At 22.4% G+C, this 18,031-nt stretch overlaps 2 protein-coding genes across 6 annotated transcripts in view; both read right to left on the minus strand.

Moving 5' to 3' along the window:
• The window catches only part of LOC122503881 (SET domain-containing protein SmydA-8), a 182,786-nt gene that overhangs the window by 92,660 nt on the left and 72,095 nt on the right, over positions 1-18,031 (minus strand). The window lies entirely within an intron of this gene.
• The window catches only part of LOC122503884 (translation initiation factor IF-2-like), a 116,455-nt gene continuing 107,867 nt past the window's right edge, over positions 9,444-18,031 (minus strand). For 4 of the 5 annotated variants that reach the window (XM_043614642.1, XM_043614643.1, XM_043614639.1 and 1 more), the window contains exons 2-6: positions 17,029-17,092; positions 15,594-15,650; positions 12,210-12,281; positions 10,874-11,108; positions 9,444-9,567 (exon numbers count right to left, since the gene is read on the minus strand). In XM_043614642.1, the coding sequence (XP_043470577.1) occupies positions 9,500-9,567; positions 10,874-11,108; positions 12,210-12,281; positions 15,594-15,650; positions 17,029-17,049 (453 nt within the window). In that variant the 5' untranslated portion in view covers positions 17,050-17,092 and the 3' untranslated portion in view covers positions 9,444-9,499. The remainder of the gene's footprint in view (positions 9,568-10,873; positions 11,109-12,209; positions 12,282-15,593; positions 15,651-17,028; positions 17,093-18,031) is intronic. The other variant, XM_043614640.1, reaches the window with a different exon arrangement.

Consider the following 18,031-nt stretch of genomic DNA (forward strand, 5'->3'; position numbering starts at 1 on the left):
GATTTCTAGCGAAGAATTTTATTCAAATTCTTTTAAATAATTGAATTCACATAAAAAATGTATTATTTGTGAAAATAATTTAATTCTTTAAGGAGAAATGTATTGAAAACAATTTAATTGTATAGGAAAATTTTATTAAAATTGCAATTTAATGAACTAAATTTTGCAAAGAATTTTGTCAACATTTTTTTAAGTAGTAGAATTATTAAAAGAATTTAATTAAATTTTTCGAAACAATTGAATTTTTCAGACTATTTTTTTCAATTTTCTTTATATATTTGAATTCTTTCGAGAAACTTCATTCAAAAAATTAAAATAATTGAATTGATGTGAAGAAATTTATAAAAGAAATTGGTAAGTAATTGAATTCCTGTTAAATTTTTATTAAAATTTTGTTTAAATAATAGAATTTAATAACAATTCTTTATAAATATTATTTTTTTATTCATATTAAGTTAAATGTCACTTCTAAAGAATTAAATTTCGTTTAATTTACAATTAGTTTTAACTTTTAACGGAAAATTGTGTAACAAGCAGTTCAGCCATTATGAATTCGACTTAATAGTTATTATGCTCTGTTCATTTTTCGGAACTGACCTGCATTCCGTAAAGTACTTTGAGTAGTTTAAGTGCCCAACGCGGGCGACGATCAGTTTTCGCGTCAAGGGAATACCAGACAACTTCTCTAATGTTTTTTTGTGTTAAATGACATGTGATTGTTAAACGTTTGCTATCTTTTTCATTCATGTTAACAAAGTAATTGCATTAAAATGTCTAAACCAGGTAGAAAAGCGAGAGTGGAAGAAAAAGACTTAATTGAAATTTTTAACAGAAGAAAAAAAGAACTTTTTTTAGAAAATGGCAAACTCGTCAGTAAGTCAAACGAAATTTGGACACACCTGTCAGATGAATTAGGTGGAGAATTAACTGGAAGATCACTTTATTCTAAATTATGCGAAGTAAAATTTAGAGAAAAATTGAATGAAGTACAGACTGAAATTAACAGTGAAAAATTTGAATCACCTAATGTTACAACATCTGACCCAGACTTAAGCATTGACGATGCGAATTGGAATTTCGACATTTTAGTAAATAAAGAAGAATTTATGAAATTAATAATCCAGGTTGAATATAATAGGCACGAAAACCATAAAAATTATATTAGATATTGCCTTCGATTCTAGGGTGACCATATGTCTTAGTTGACAAAGCAGGACATTACCCCCACTTTTTCCCCCTCTTCTTCTCGTCGTTAATAAAAATTTTAATTGTTGCACGCTGTATAAATAAAATAAATATTATTCCTGTAATAAAAACAGTTATTAATAATTAATGACAAATTTTAATTAGTTTCAAATATTATATTTCTGAATATGCTTTATATATTCTTAAAAATAATTTGCCATAATAGGTACTTAAAATTGTAAATACAAAAAAATTTAACTAAATATCAAAAAGTACCTCAGAAGTCTTTTAGGTTTTTAAATACTTTTTTAACTTCAATTTTTTTTAGTAAGTCATTGTTATACTTATTGTATATTAGCCATAAAAGCTGTGTTGCTATTCGAATATTATCTAGTGCAAATATTAAAATTTATGAAAAAGCAGGACATTAGTAAAAGAGGCAGGACAGCAGGACAGACGTTAAAAAATAAGGACATGTCCTTCCAAAGCAGGACGTTTGGTCACCCTACCTTCGATTAAAGCAAGGAGAGTGGAAAGATTTTGTTAGCGAAGAGATTTATAAAACCACTAAATTGGAATGTGGTTTTAATTTTATAAATCACAGTTTAACAATGGATGCAACTACCGGCAAAATTAATGGTAATTTTTATTTTTACTATAAAGCATTTATCAATAAATAAAAATATTATTATTAAAATAATAATATAAATATAATAATATATAATATATATATTAATATATATATATATAATATATTATAAAATATATTATTATTATTATTATTATTATTATTATTATTATTATTATTATTATTATTATTATTATTATTATTATTATTATTATTATTATTATTATTATTATTATTATTATTATTATTATTATTATTATTATTATTATTATTATTATTATTATTATTATTATTATTATTATTATTTAATATATTATTAAATATTATTATTTATTTATTTATAAAGTGAACTCTGTTATAGAGTTTCTATTAGAAATGATTGCGTAAATTTTTATTTTACTTTTAATAAAACATTTACTTGATAATAATTATAGTTTAAAAAGTTTTGTTTGTAAAATATAAAAATAAAAGGTAAAATGGTTTCACAATTTATGAGATCACTAGTTTTTTATCGTTGTAAAAAAATTTATTTTGTAGAATATATATTACTTCAAAATTTTAATTATTCGAAAATTCTTTAATTAAATATATACTATAAAATATAAAAACTTCAAATAATATAAAAAAATTCAATTATACACTTTTTCAAAACATTCATTTTAAAATTCAATTAGTTCTAAAAATTCACGTTATATTGCTTTTAATATTCAATTATTATCTAAAATTTTAACAGAAATTCATTTTTAAATCAATTTTTATTAGAAAATTCTACTATAATTCAATTATTTAAATATAAAAATAAATAATAATTTATGGAACAATTGAATGTTTCTTAATATTCAATTCTCATAAAGAATTATATCAACATATATTTAAATAATTGAATTCTTTCGACGATTTTTAATAAAATAAATAAATTTGCAAGAAATTTGATTAAAATTGCATTAAAAATAATTGAAATTCTGCAGTTTTGTTATTTATAAAAATAATTGAATTCCTTAAAAGAATATTACTATTTTTTAACATAATTAAATTTCTGCGAAGAATTTTATTACTCTTGAAAAAATTGAATTTCTGCAATAATTTGTAAATTCTCTAAAATTAAATTTTTTTAGTTTTAACTAAAATTTTTCTATAAATTCATTATTTTTAATAATTTTTGAAAAAGTTTTTTGTGAATTTTCAAATTCATTTGTTTTTAACTGAATTTTTATTAATAAATTCTACTAAAATTAAATGTTTTAAATACAGTAAAATAATTTATTGAATATTTGAATATTTCTTAAAATTGAATTCTCATAAAGAATTCTATCAACAAATTTTTAAATAATTGAATTCGATTGACGAAATTTAAAAAAATTTTTAATAATAATGACTGTAAAAGTTTTATTATTTAGAAAAATAATTGAATTATATTGCCAAGAATTTTATTAAAGTTATTAAAAATAATTGAATTTCAGAGAATTTTATTATTTATAAATATAATTGAAATTTTGATCAGAATTTTCAAAAATTTTTGAACATAATTGAATTTTTGACAAGAATTTTATTACTTCTGAAAATTAGATATAGATTATAGATTATAGATTATAGATTATATTATATTACAGATTATATATATTATTATTATTATTATTATTATTATTATTATTATTATTATTATATTATAGATTATATTATAGATTATAGATTTATAGATCAAATTCGAGTCCTGTAGTAACCATATACAATAATAATTATAATGTTAAAAAAATTATTTCACGAAATTTATATTCTTTCTAATTTAAAATCACAAAAATTTAGTAGAATTCGTGTAGAAATTCATTAGAATCCTTCTAGTAAAATTCTATAGAACTTTTTCAGCTGGGTGGCCATACGTAATTTGTTATAAACAAATTATTAATTTAGTCCCAGTGATAAAAAAATTACTTTACATTACAAGAATATTGTACTTCTTCAAAATTATTTCCATTGTTTCAATTAAATTATTATTTTCAAGAATTTTTAACTATAAAATTCTTCTATAAATCAATTATTTTTAATAATTTTCGATAAGTTCTTTGATAATTTTCAAATCCATATGTTTAAAATTCAATTTTACAAATTTTAATTATTTGTGAATTTCCATTGTTTTAATTAAATTATTATTTTCAAGAATTTTTAACTAAACTTCTTCTATCAATCAATTATTTTTAATAATTTTCGATAAGTTCTTTGATAATTTTCAAATCCATATGTTTGAAATTCAATTTTACAAATTGAATAAAATTCAATTACATTCTTAACAATAATTAACAATAATTACATTTTTCAACAAATTCTATTAAAATTCTATTAAAAATAATTAAAATTCTTCTATGAGTTTTATTATTTACGAAAATAATTGAAATCTTAAAAACAATTATATTATTTATGAAAATCATTGAATTTCTGCAATAATTTGCAACGTCTCCAAAATTAAATTTTTTTTTAGTGTTTTCTTAACTAAAATTCTTCTTTAAATCCATCATTTATAATAATTTTTGAAAATTTTTTTAGAATTTTCCAATTTATTTGTTTTCAATTCATTTTTAAAAAATTTTAATTATTCGCATATTTTTTAATTAAATACAGATATAATGCTTTAAATATTCAATTATAATCTAAAATTTTAAATAAAATTCATTTTTAAATCAACTTTTATTAGAAAATTGAAATCTTTTGACGAATTATAATAAAATTTTCAAGAATACTTACATTTTTTGAGGAATTTGATTAAGTTTGTATTAAACATAATTGAAATTTTGCAATGAGTTTTATTTATGAAAATAGTAGAATTCCTAAAAAGAATTCTAGTACGAAATAATTGAAAATTACGAAAATAATTCAATCTCTGAAAATTTGATTATTTGTGAAAATAGTTAACTTATTGTGAATAAATTTTTAAAAAACTTGTAAATAATTGAGTTCTTGTGAAGTTTTCTTATTTTATGAAAATAATTAATAGTTTGCGTAGAATTTTATAAAATTTGTTTTAAATAATTGATTTCTTTTGGTAAATTTTATTAAAATAATAAATATTAAAAATCATTGAATTCAGGAAAATTTTTGAAAATAATGGAAATTGTTCCAAGAATTGTATTAAAATTTTTGAAAATAATTAAATTTTGAAGAATTTTATTTTTTATAAATATAATTAAAATTTTGACCAGAATTTTTAAAATTTTTTGAACGAAATTGAATTTTTGCGAAGAATTTTATTACTTTTGAAAATAATTGAATTTATGCAATAATTTGTAATTTCTTTACGTTAATTTTTTTTAGTGTTAACTAAAATTTTTCTACAAATTCAGTATTTTTAATAATTTTTGAAAAACTTTTTGTGAATTTTCAAATTTATTTGTTTTTAACTGAAATTCATTTTTAAGGGGGGAAACCTAAGTTACTCACAAAAAATATAGGCGTATTTTTTAGAATTTTTTTTAGCTTAATAGAATGGTCAATTAAAAATCTGTAAAGTGCGTTTTGTTGCATAAGTATTCATATGCAAAATATATATATTTTGCATATCAATACTCATGTAACAAAACGTACTTTACAGATTTTTAATTGACCATTCTATTAAGCTAAAAAAAATTCTAAAAAATGCGCCTATTTTTTGTGAGTTACTTAGGTATCCTCCCTTAAATCAATTTTTATTAGTAAATTCTACTAGAATTCAATTATTTAAATACAATAAAATAATTCTGCGCAGAATTGAAAATAATTGAATTTCTGAAATCATTTTTACAATTTAGGAACTTTTCGTCCTTTTCTATTAAATTAAGTACTTTACGGACCTTTTTCTTAAACTAAATAATTTTTCTATCTAGGTCGTTGCCGCTGTGGTAGCTCATTAAAAACTGATATTGACAATTTTAGCTTAAAAGATACTGTGTTTTTTCATTGTCAAGTAATAAAAGGCTCTGGGAAATGTGGGAAGCGATATTTGAGACAACCTAGGAGAGAAATAATCTCAATCCCTTGCGAATTGAGAACACCGAGAAAGCACCGACATTTTGGTGATTTTGCAGTGTTTTGTAAATAATATACAAAAAACCAAATAAAACCACAAATTTTATTAGAGGAATTGAAAGAGGACATTCCAATGAAGAAATTGATATAGGCACTTTAATAATAAACATTGATTTTCAATGTGAAAATAATTTTTAAAGTTGAAGTTAAAATTTAGAGTTAAAAATATCGTCGGTGATTATTTACATTGACACGGTGTTTTGTAAAATAATTATGTAAATACACTTACTTGAAACCTAAAAGTATTTAAAATAAAAAGCCAGTAAACTACAGAATAAATTAAAAGCAAAAAAATTACCAATTAATAAGACACTTATTGTAAAAATAAATATAAAAGTGAAAAGTTTGCTTCCGAATGTGATACAAAGAGAACGAGTAATTCTCTTTGTAGATAAATGGGAAAGTTAAATGATCATTTACCATAAGAGCTCGCTTGATAACATGAAAAAAAAGAAAGTGTTACCATATTGCAAATATTAACGTTTTTTCTCTCAATAGATGTCGGGCTGAAAGATTTCTAAATTACAATATTCAATCATTCTGAAAAGTGATAAAGACAAATTTTTAATATTGCATTCAAAAGGTAAGTTTCAAAATTTTATTTATTAATTTATGGCAAGACATTTTTTAATTTAATACAAAAATTACTTAAATTAAAAATTAATTAAAACTTAAAACTTTTATTTAATAATTATTCAATAAAATAATACATGATATTTTTTAAATTGTTTATCTTTTTAAGAATAATAAAAAAAATTACTAATTGAAGATGGCGGACTAATACAATTTTTTGAATTCGCTCTAAACTTGTAGAAATTACCTTTAAGAGTTTTTTCTCCTACTGATAACAAATTTGTTGATATTTTTTGAACTAAAATATTACTAATTCAAGAAGGCGGACTAACACAATTTTTTAATTTTGCTCTAAACGTGTAGAAATTCATTTTTGAGTTTTATCTCCTAATAACAAATATGTTAATACATTTTTTTTAAATTTAAAAATTACTAAATAGCTAACTTTTAATTAAAAACTATTTTTATTAAAATTAAAAATGAATTGGAATGTAGTTTTAATACTAGTATGAGTACAATAATCATATGTTCTAATAACAGGGAATTTAGGGTTTTCAGGATGTCTACTGAAAATATGACTTAAAATTCCAGGACATTTTTAGTACATTTCAGGACAGATTTCTTATTTTTTCAGGACATTTATATGTGTAACAGAAGTCAGGGAAAAGTTAGGGATTTTTATTGAAAGTACTGAAAAAAATTTAATTTTTAGAATTTATAGAAAAATTCTGAATTTTGGTGTCTTTTTTGTTTGCCTTATGAATTATGAAATTGACAAGAATTCTAATACTACACGGAGAAAAATAGTTAGCTATTTCAGCTAATTTTTAGCTACCTTAGCTAACCTTAATTGCTATTATATGGATAGCAATTATTGTTAGCATAAATTCAATTATGTTCGAAAATTTTTAAAAATTCTCGTCAAGATTTCAATTATCTTTATAAATAATAAAATTCTTTTTAAAAATTCAATTATTTTTAAAAAATTTAATTAAATTCTTGTCAGAATCACAATTATTTTCAAAAATTTTCCTAATTTTAATTTTTTTTATATCTACTATTTTAATAAAATTTTCGCATCAATTCAATTATTTCAAATTTTTTAATAAAGTTTCTCGGAAGAATTGAAATATATAAAGAGAATTGAAAAAAATAGCTCGGAGAAATTCAATTACTTTGAAAAATTTAAATAAAATTCTTTTACAAATTCTAATATTTAAAGAAATGTTGACAAAATTCTTTACAAGATATAGTTTATTACATTGTAATTTTAATAAAACTTTTCTAATTTCCTAAAATTATTTTTACAAATAAATTGTTTATGGAAATTCAATTATTTAAAATAATTTGAATAAAATTCTTCGCTAGAAATCAATTATTTTCTTTCTTGAGAATTCAATTATTTTCAAAAATTTTAATAAAATACTTTATAAATTTAAAAAATTATAATAAAATCGGTCATAGAATACAATTTATTATTTTCGTAAACTACCACATTTTTTCTAGAAATACAATTGTCACAAAATGTTTGTAAAACTCTTTGACACAATTCAATTATTTAAGAAATTTTAATAAAAGTCTTCCCAAGAATTCAATTTTTTTCAAAAATAAACATTTTCACAGGAATTCAATTATTTAAAAAAATTTTTTTAAAATTCTTTGTCAGATTTCAATTATTGTCAATTTTTTAATGAATTCTGAAAAATTTAATTATTTAAAAAAATTGGAATAAAATTCTTTACAAAGAAATTAATTATTTTCATAAATAATAATATTTTTCTCTGGAATTCAATTATTTTCAGAAATAAAGTTCTTCATAGGAATTCAATTCTTTAAAAATATTTTTAATAAAATTCGTTTCCAGAATTCAATTATTTTCATAAATAACAAAACTTTTAATGATTAAATATGTCTTTAAAAAAGGAGTTATTAAGGACGTTTCAGGACATTTTTTCAAAATTCAGGACATTTCCAGGAATTCCAGAACTTCAAGGACTAGTAGACACCCTAGTTTTTTATTAAAAGTACTGAAAAAAGTTAAATTTTTAGAATTCATAAAAAAATTCTGAATCTTAGTGTTTTTTTCACATAAACTATGAAATTATCACAAATTATAATATAAATACTTTATTTTTTTTAATTTCAGACAATAATTTTTTTTAAAATAACTTAAATCTTGATTTAATTTCAATTTTCAAATTTTATAAAATTTAAATTTTGAATTAATTTAATTTTTGAAATTTTAAAGAACTTCAATTTTTGAAAAATTTTACTGATTTAAGGGGACACCTAAATCACCTGAAAACAATGCAAAAAGAGTCAACTTTCGGTACACTTTTCTCGAAAACTATTATTTTAATTGCGTTCGCCCTTTTTTCATTCGATTACAAATATAATCAATTATATGAATAAGAAGTAATACGACGTTATCTTCAATAGAAACTTTTTTATGAATATATATACCCAAAGCAAAATAAAAATCCCATTTTCTCTTATTCATTGACTCATATTTCCGTTTGTACAACTCAAAATGATGTTAAACTTCTTATTCGTATTCTTGGAACCTTACTGAACAAAGTAAAAAAAAATTACAAATCGGTTTAGTAGATTCGGAGAAAAGTGTACCGAAAGTTTAAAAAATTGGAAAAAAACAATTTTTACAGGAGACACGAAAAAAGAAAAAATACTAAAAACTCATGGTATTCAGAATCTTGTAATCAGATTTTTTCTACTCTTCAGAAAAGGTTTTAAAAAGTCTTGTTCTATTCCTAATTGAGTATACATTTAGAAAATCAAATTTAAAAAAATCGATTTTTTTGTCATTTTTCCACTTAGGTGTTCCCTTAAAATTTTGTAAAATAAGTTAAATTTGTCAATATATATTTCATTAATTATTAAAAATAATGGATTTAAGGAAATATCGAAATTTTCATTTCTAAAAAAAGAAAATATGAATTGTAACGCGAATTTCTCTGGTTCTTTAAGGAAATTATTCACATAAGAGTTCAAATTAATTCAATTTATTCAATTAAAATAACAAAATTATGTTTAAAAAAAAATTTATAAATTGAATGTTCCTCTGGGATTAATCATTATGACCTTCTTCCCTATGTACGGACGTCCATTTCCTGAAACAGAGTATATTTTTATTTGTTAAATATAATTAAACAATATTTCCATTATTAACTATATAAACTACAACAATTCTGTATTTTCTTATTTTTCTGTCTCTCACACGCTTAAGTTAGTCTTTTGTGTAAATTTCTGTTCTTTGTTAAATTTTAATTTGCATAATTTCTTTTTTAACAAAATTGAAAGCTTTTTTTGGAAATAAAAAAAATAATTTTTAGAAATTCGATTTGTCACATTTATTTTTCAAGTTATTAAAAAAATCTTATAATTTGTAGAAATGATGTTTAACACCCCTAGAATTTATTTTTGAGAATTATTATTCAAACTTTTTTAATTTAACTTAGAATTCCAGGGCTCCAACCAGTAAAAGTATTTATAAATACGGACTTTACGGACTACAAAACATGCAGATATCGATAATGATCGATTTATTTATAATTTATAATAATCACAGATGATCGAGTGATAAAATAATTGTCAATTCAATTTTTATTTACCACAATTTTTAACTAAAATTTTTATTTAAATTGATTATTTTTATTAATTTTTGGAAAGGTTCTTTGATAGTTTTCAAATCCATTTGTTTACAATATTTAACTTTGCGAAATTTCAATTATTCGTCAATTCTTCAATTATATATATATTAGAAAAAATAAAAATTGTAAAGATATAAAAAAACTCTATTAAACTTTTTCAAAAAAATTAATTTCAAAATTCAAGGTAATGCTTTCAATATTCAATTAATATCTAAAATTTTAACTAAAATTCACTTTTATATCAATTTTTGTTTAAAAATTCTACTAGAATTCAATTATTTAAATACAAAAATAAATAGTTTATTGAATATTTGAATGTTTCTTAAAATTCAATTCCCGTAAAGAATTTTATCAACAAATTTTTAAATAATTGAATTCTTTCGACAAATTGTAATAAAATTTTTAACAAAAATTACATTTTTCGATAAATTCGATTAAAATTCTATTAAAAGTATAATTGAAATTCTGCAATGAGCTTTATTATTTATAAAAATAATTGAATGTCAAAGAAGAATTTTATTATTTTTGAACAACATTTAATTTTTGCAAAGAATATTTTTACTTTTAAAAATAATTGGATTTCTGCAATAATTTGTAAGATTTCCAAAACTAAATTTTTTTTCGTGTTTTTGACTAAAGTTCTACTATACATGCATTATTTTTAATAATTTTTGAAAAAGATCTTTTAGAATTTTCAAATTCATTTGTTTACAATTCAATTTTACAAAATTTTGATTTTATTATTTATTATTATTATTTGAATTACCTCTATTAAAATTCAATTTTTTTCCTTTTTTTCTTCCTTTTCTTCGCCCCTCTCCGTCACCTGTCTCCTTTCTTTCCTCTTCATTCTTCCTTCCATTTCTTTCCCTTTCTTTCGTACTTCCTCTGCTCCTCGATCGACTGTCCCTCTTCTGTTCCTTATCCTTATCTCCTTTCCTATTTCTATTTTCTCTCCTTGTCCCTTCTTTTTTATTTGGATCGTTTCCATCATTCACGATCTGAAAAAATATTTAAATTTAGTTGGACAAAATTATAAGACTAGTGTTGCCGCGATAATGTCGAGAGACGAGACGAAACGAGAAAATAATTACACGAAATAAGACAAAACAGTGTTTTTTAAATATCGTTAAGTCGATACGAGACGAGAGAGTAGTCACTAGGACGAGAAAACGTGATTTCCATGCATTTTTAACGTACGAGACAAGACAAGATGATAATGCATAGGATTCTTGACGTTCGAGGCGAGTCGAGAAATCGCCTTAAAATTACGAGACCAGACGAGATTGATAGAATTCTCGCCTGGTCTCGTATCGCAGCAACACTACGTAAGATTGATATCTTGTAGTCTCCAGCTGAATCCAGAATAAGAGAGAGTATGCACCGATGCGATGTTAATGGTTTTCGCTATACTAAAGCATGCTGCAATATACCTATAGCTATAAACATTGGTGTGCACCCTCTATCATTCTCGACTCACTTCCTGTCGTCTACTATCTGAAATGGCATTTTCACTCATATCGAAGCCTTTTGTCGTCCTGTTACTTAATAAACCAGTCAAATTAGCATTTTTAGACATTTTATCTCAGGACCGGGATTTTTTTTTAAACCCTTCATTTTGGGGTCTAAATAAAGCGCCAAAATTTGGTATATTTAACTCCGTCGGGAAAGCCAAGAATTTTTGCAAAATCCTCAAAAAGGGTCAACTTTGAGAGATTGAATCTCTAAAACTATTACAGCTATATTATTTTTCTTTGTCGTTAACTGTCAGGAATTTAGTCAGCTTTAAGTGCTCTGTTGGTCGTTTAAAAAAATCATTATTTTAGAAGTAGTTTAAAAAAATGAAAAATAGCGAATTTTGGCCAAAATAACGAAAAAAACGGGAAAGCGGTTATTTTCAAGAAACTGATTTTTGCACCTATTTTGAAAAAATTTTTTGCCTTACCAACGGAGATCGAGGTACCAAATGTAGGCACTTTATTTTGACACTAAAATAAAGGTTTTAAGCAAAAAAATTGCGGTCCTAAGATAAGATACGTCAACTTTTTCGACTACTTTGACTGGACTATAATGTTTTTCGCAATGTTTGATCTAAATCTTACTTTAAATGCTGCCGCTCTCGCTATTTTACTATTGCCGCCACTCCGTCCTCGTCCGTGACGTATTCTTTTCACCTATAATTTTTTGTTTATAATCAGCTGCTAATTAAGGCTGCGGTTGCACCTCTGCAGGCAGCCTGCCTGCCTGCAGGTTGTCATGGTAACGGACAAGAGTAAGAGAGTTAGTGACTTCAAACTTCTCCCTTACTCTCGTTGCTCCTGCCTGCGCAGGCAGGCAGCCTGCAGAGGTGTAACCGCAGCTTAACAGTTAAAAAATCCTTTAAAGTATAAAAAATTATTATAAACAATTTTTTACATCTTCCTCTATTAAATTATCACATACGGCTACACGGTTTCTTTTATAAGGAAAGGATATTATATATTATATTATATATATTATATATTGCATTAGAATCAACAAAAAAGTTCAAATGAAGCTATTTTCTAGAATTCTTTTACGATTCCTATGAATTATATTGATTTTCGGATTAAAAAAATGGTAAAAATTAATATTTTAAAATAATTCCAGTCTTCACAGTCTGTCCCCTATTTCCCTACAAGTCCCCTTTTTTAATTTTGGCCCCTAAACGTACCCTATTTTGAAAAGTTCCCCTAAATTTCCCGTATTTTTTCTTTTTTTCTTTAATTGGAAACTTTCTCAGTAAAAAAAAACTAATTCAAATGAATTGAAACGAATTAACATTTTTGGTAGGGTCCAATTCGTATTTGTCACAAAGCGGGATTCACTCAAGCTCTTTGTATATTCAATTGAATTTAATTCAATATGTACCAATTTGTCCAAACGAATTCGCATTCGAAAGAAATGGCCAAGGAATGCATTGAATTCGTGCTAACGAATTGAAAAAAAATTAAAGGCTCAAAACTTGTCCAGTGAATTGGTACGGATAGAAGGTTCGGAAGTTCAATACAGTTTCACGAATTCAGGAAGATTGCGTCATGGCTCCAATTCGTATTTGTCACAAAGCGGGATTCACGAAAGCTCTTTGTGAATTCTTTTTAATTCATTTCAATTAGTTTTTGTTTACTGGGTTTGTTTTGAAAGTTTCAAATCTTGAAATTTATGTTTATTTAATTCATGTGTTTAAAAAACTCTTTGTTTAATAATTAAACTGAAAACAAAATTTTATAAAAATTTAAATTAACAAAAAAAAAATTTCTGTAAGAATAAATATTTTGAATTTATGTTTGAACGACTAGTTAAAAGTAAATTGATATACAAAACCTTCAAAACAATTTTCTATTTCTGCCAAGAATGAATTTTTTAATATTATTTAATTATTACAAAAGTTTAAATGCTATCTTGATAAATAACAAAATTCTTCACAGAAATTCAATAATTTTTAGGAATTTTAATAAAATTCTTTACAAAATTCAATTATTTTCATAAGTTACAATATTCATCCCAAGTATTCAATTATTTTCAAAATTAATAAAATTCTTCGAAGAAATTCTATTATTTTTAAAAATTATCACGAATATCTCGTAAAGAATTCAATTACCTTCACAAATAGCAAATATTTTCGCCAAAAATTTAATTACTTTTAATTTATGAAAATCTTTGCAAAAGTTCAATTACTTTTAACCAAAGATTTTTTCAATTCAATAATTTTCAATATTTACTACTTTTATAAAATTATCAACAGATTTAATTCTAGAAAAAACTTTTTGATATAATTCTACGAAATGATTCAATTATTTTCATAAATAATAAAATTTCATTTACGAATTTAATTATTTTCATCGTAGAATTTCAAATATTTTTAATACAATTTGAAATAAATTCCTTGAAAAATACAAATAATTATTAAAAATTTTATTAAAACTTGAGGAAAGAATTCTATTTTATGAAACATTAATTTATTTAATAAAACTATAAAATTCGTTGCAATAATTCAAATATTTTCATAAATAACATTTAATTCGTCGCAAAAAATCAATTATTTTCTAAAATTTTAATAAAAATTTTGACAAAATTTAAATTATTTTCAAAATTAATTCAAAATTAGTTTCAATTTTTAAAATTTTAACGCAATTTTTTGAAAAAATTCAATTATTTTGAAATTTTTTTTGAAAATTCTCGTCAACATTTGAATTATCTTTTTAAATAGCGAAATTCTTCATCAAAATTCAATCATATTCAGAAATTTTTAAATAATTTATTGCAAACTTAAATTACTTTCATAAATTACGATATTCAGTATAAAAATTCAATTATTTTAAAAATTTAATAAAATTTATTTATTTTAAAAAATTTTAATAAAATTAAAGGCAAAATTTCAATTATTTTCCTAAATAATAGTAATCTTCACAAGAATTCAATTATTTTCAACAGTAATAAAATTCAATTATTAAAAAATTTAATAAAATTCTTGTCAAAATTTTAATAATTTTCAAAAAATTTTCTTAGTTTAATGATTTTCAATATTCTACACTATTTTTATTAAATTTTTCTGAAAGAATTCAATTATGAAACAAAAATTTTGATAAAATTCTAAACGAACATTCAAAAAAATAAAAAATTCCACAGGAATTCGATTATTTTTAAAAAATTTAATAAAATTCTTCAAAAAGTTTTCAATTATTTTCAAAAGTTGTTAATTTTATCTAACAATTCTGTAGAATTAATTTTTTTTTGAAAAAGTTTAATTAAATAATAATAATAATTGATGTTATTGATTTTAAGTAGAATTTCAGTTATAAATTCTAGAAAATGTTAATTGAAATGATAGAAATAATTTTGAAGAAATTCAGTAACAATATTCTTATAATAATAAAATAATGATTTTGTCAGTCGGTCATCTTTATGTTTTATAGTAATATTCTGATGAGTTGTTCAATTTGAAAAGGTTTGAATTTGAAATCTTCGAACATCTTAATTCCAATGAAAAAAAATGAATAAATATTTATTTTAAATAAAAATATTGATGGTTTCGAATATTTTTACTTTTTAATAAATTTGTAAATAAATTTAATAGAACACTTTTTGAGTATCTACTAATTTTTAGAGTGAATCAAAATATTCTTTAGGGTCAGGGAAAAATTGGAAGTTATGTTTGGAAATCAAGGAAAAGTCAGAGAAAAAAATTAAATTTTTGTGGCAACCCTGTATAAATAAATAATAATTTTATCTTTATTTAACCAATTTTTATGGTCCCCTAAAAGTCCCCTATTTTTTCATTTTCAGTCCCCTATTTTCCCCTAAAATACTTTTTAGAGGCACTGTGAAGCCTGTAATTCTAGTTCCGACGATAGCCACATGTATAACGAAGATTTTTGTAAAAAAAAATTTAGAATCGGTCTAGAAGTTTCCGAGAAAAACTTCGAGTGTTTTTGAGAAAAAAGCGTTTAAAATGATTAAATTCTTACTTCATCGGTTCGTTGACTTTCTGGCGGCAATGTACTGGTGGTAGGTTTTGGTGACACCTATAAAAAACAAATTTTTGATTTATTTTTTGACCCTACAATAATTTTGATTAACTACGAAAATAAATACATAAACAGGGTTCGAACCAGTGAAATTATTTAAAAATATGGACTTTACAGGCTGAAAATGAAAAATTACGGACCAATTATTAAGTGAAATTATTTAAAAATACGGACGTTACAGGCTAAAAATGAAAAATTACGGACCAATTATTAAGTAAAATTATTTAAAAATACGGCCTTTACAGGCTGAAAATGAAAAATTACGGACCAATTATTAATAATAAAAAATATACAGTCCAAGTCAAATAGGAAAAAATTTCATTTCAAACTATAAATTAAACTTTTCAATAACTATAAAACATTAAAAAAATCACTCACAGTTACAATAATTTATAATTTTTCCAAAATTTAATTTTTTTAACTAAAATTCTTCTTTTCATCTATTACTTATAACTATTTTTGTAAAATTTCTTTGAGAATTTTAAATTTATTTGTTTGCAATATTCAATTTTATAAAATTTAAATTGTTTGGATATTTTTCAAAGAAAGAAAAAAATTTTTTTTAAATGATTACTACAGTAGAATTCTAATTATCCGGATCAATTGGGACCAGACCCGATACGGAGAAGCGAAAATCCGGATAATCAAAATGAGCATAAGATTTATATATTTTGAGTAATAAGATTTCAATCTGCTATTTAAAACGCTGCTGCAAAAAACCATTTAAACATTGACGCCTCAAGTTATTTATTTTGAGTCCGGATTATTGGAATTCTACTGTACTCTGAAGTTTCACTTTCGAGCTTCTTATAAAGGTCGACTCGGCTCACCCTCAAACTGATTAGGCTCGGCTTGAAAAACGAAAAGCTCAAAAATAGTCAGTCGAGCTTTTTGCACACCTCTTGTAATTATTTTCAATAATGCAGTGTGTTAAACACACTGTTACACTAATAAAGTTCATCTAAAAGGTTTTTGAAATCCTTTCACTTTCAATTTAATTTTACGAAATTTCAATTAATCATATAATTGTAAAATTATTCGCTCAATAATTCTTAAGTAGAAATCTTATGAATATTCTTTAAACAAAACATTACATATTTCTGCATCTTAATATTTTTGTAGAAAACTTTCAATTTTTATAAGGAAAATGATTTCTATTTTTCAATTACAATTATTGTTTTAATACAATTGATAATTTTTTAAAAAGAGAGGAAATAATGTTCTTAAATTCTATTGGTCAATTACAATAAAATTTTTTAACAAACTAATTTTTATTATAATTCTAATAAAAAAAAATTTAATTTTAAATTTTCTGTAAACATTAAAATATTATTTATATAAAACATGTTTATTTGTGTATTATTTTTATACTCACATTTTGATCCGTCGAGCTCATGATTGATTTCAGAGCACCCAAAAACAGCGCTGCCAGTTTGAATCTGTTAAAAAATCTAATTATTAAAATAATAAGAATAAAAGAAAAGTAATGTGAACGATTAAAAATTAAGTTTAAGCTAAAAGCCAAAATAAGCTTTGACCATCTCTCTCAGACATTCCGGGAGAAATGAAAATATTTTATTTTTCGTTACTTTAAAGTTGAGATTTCAATGATTAATCATTAATAAAAGATTACACAAAAATCGCTTTTTTGTCATTTGTACCGTGCTTTAAAAAACTATGAACATCTCCCCCCGGACTTTATTCAATTTTACGACATTTCAATTATTCCTGAATTCTTCAATACAAATTAGAAAATAAAAACTTTAAATAGGTAATATAAAAAAGAATTCGATGTTAATTGAATTCTTTTTTATATTACCTATTTAAAGTTTTTATTTTCTTCTCCAAAAAAATTAATTTCAAAATCCAATTATTTGTAAAAATTCACGCTATATTACTTTTAATATTCAATTATTATTTAATCAATTTTTATTAGAATTCAATTATTTAAAAACAAAAATAATAATAATTGACTTATTGAATATTTCTTAAAATTAAATTCTCATAAAGAATTACATTTTTCAAAGAATTCGATTAAAATTGTATTAAAATTAATTGAAATTCCTTGATGAGTTTTATTATTTATGAAAATAACTGAATTCCTAAAAATAATTTTATTATTTGCGAAAATAATTAAGGGGTTGGGTGCTATAAAGGGATACCCTCAATGTTAAGATGAGAAATGGCACTTATTGTCTTATAACATCCAGCATTCAATTTTATTGAATTCAGTAAAAATTGTATTATTCATGAAAATAAAAAATTTGAATTATTGCGAAGAAATTTATAAATAATTAAATTAGTGTAAAATATTTATTATTTTATGAAAATAATTAAAACTTTTTTAAACAATTACATTCTTTTGGAAGAATTTTATT

Source organism: Leptopilina heterotoma, unplaced genomic scaffold (genome assembly GCF_015476425.1).
Source record: "Leptopilina heterotoma isolate Lh14 unplaced genomic scaffold, ASM1547642v1 Lhet_272, whole genome shotgun sequence".
Lineage (NCBI taxonomy): Eukaryota > Metazoa > Arthropoda > Insecta > Hymenoptera > Figitidae > Leptopilina > Leptopilina heterotoma.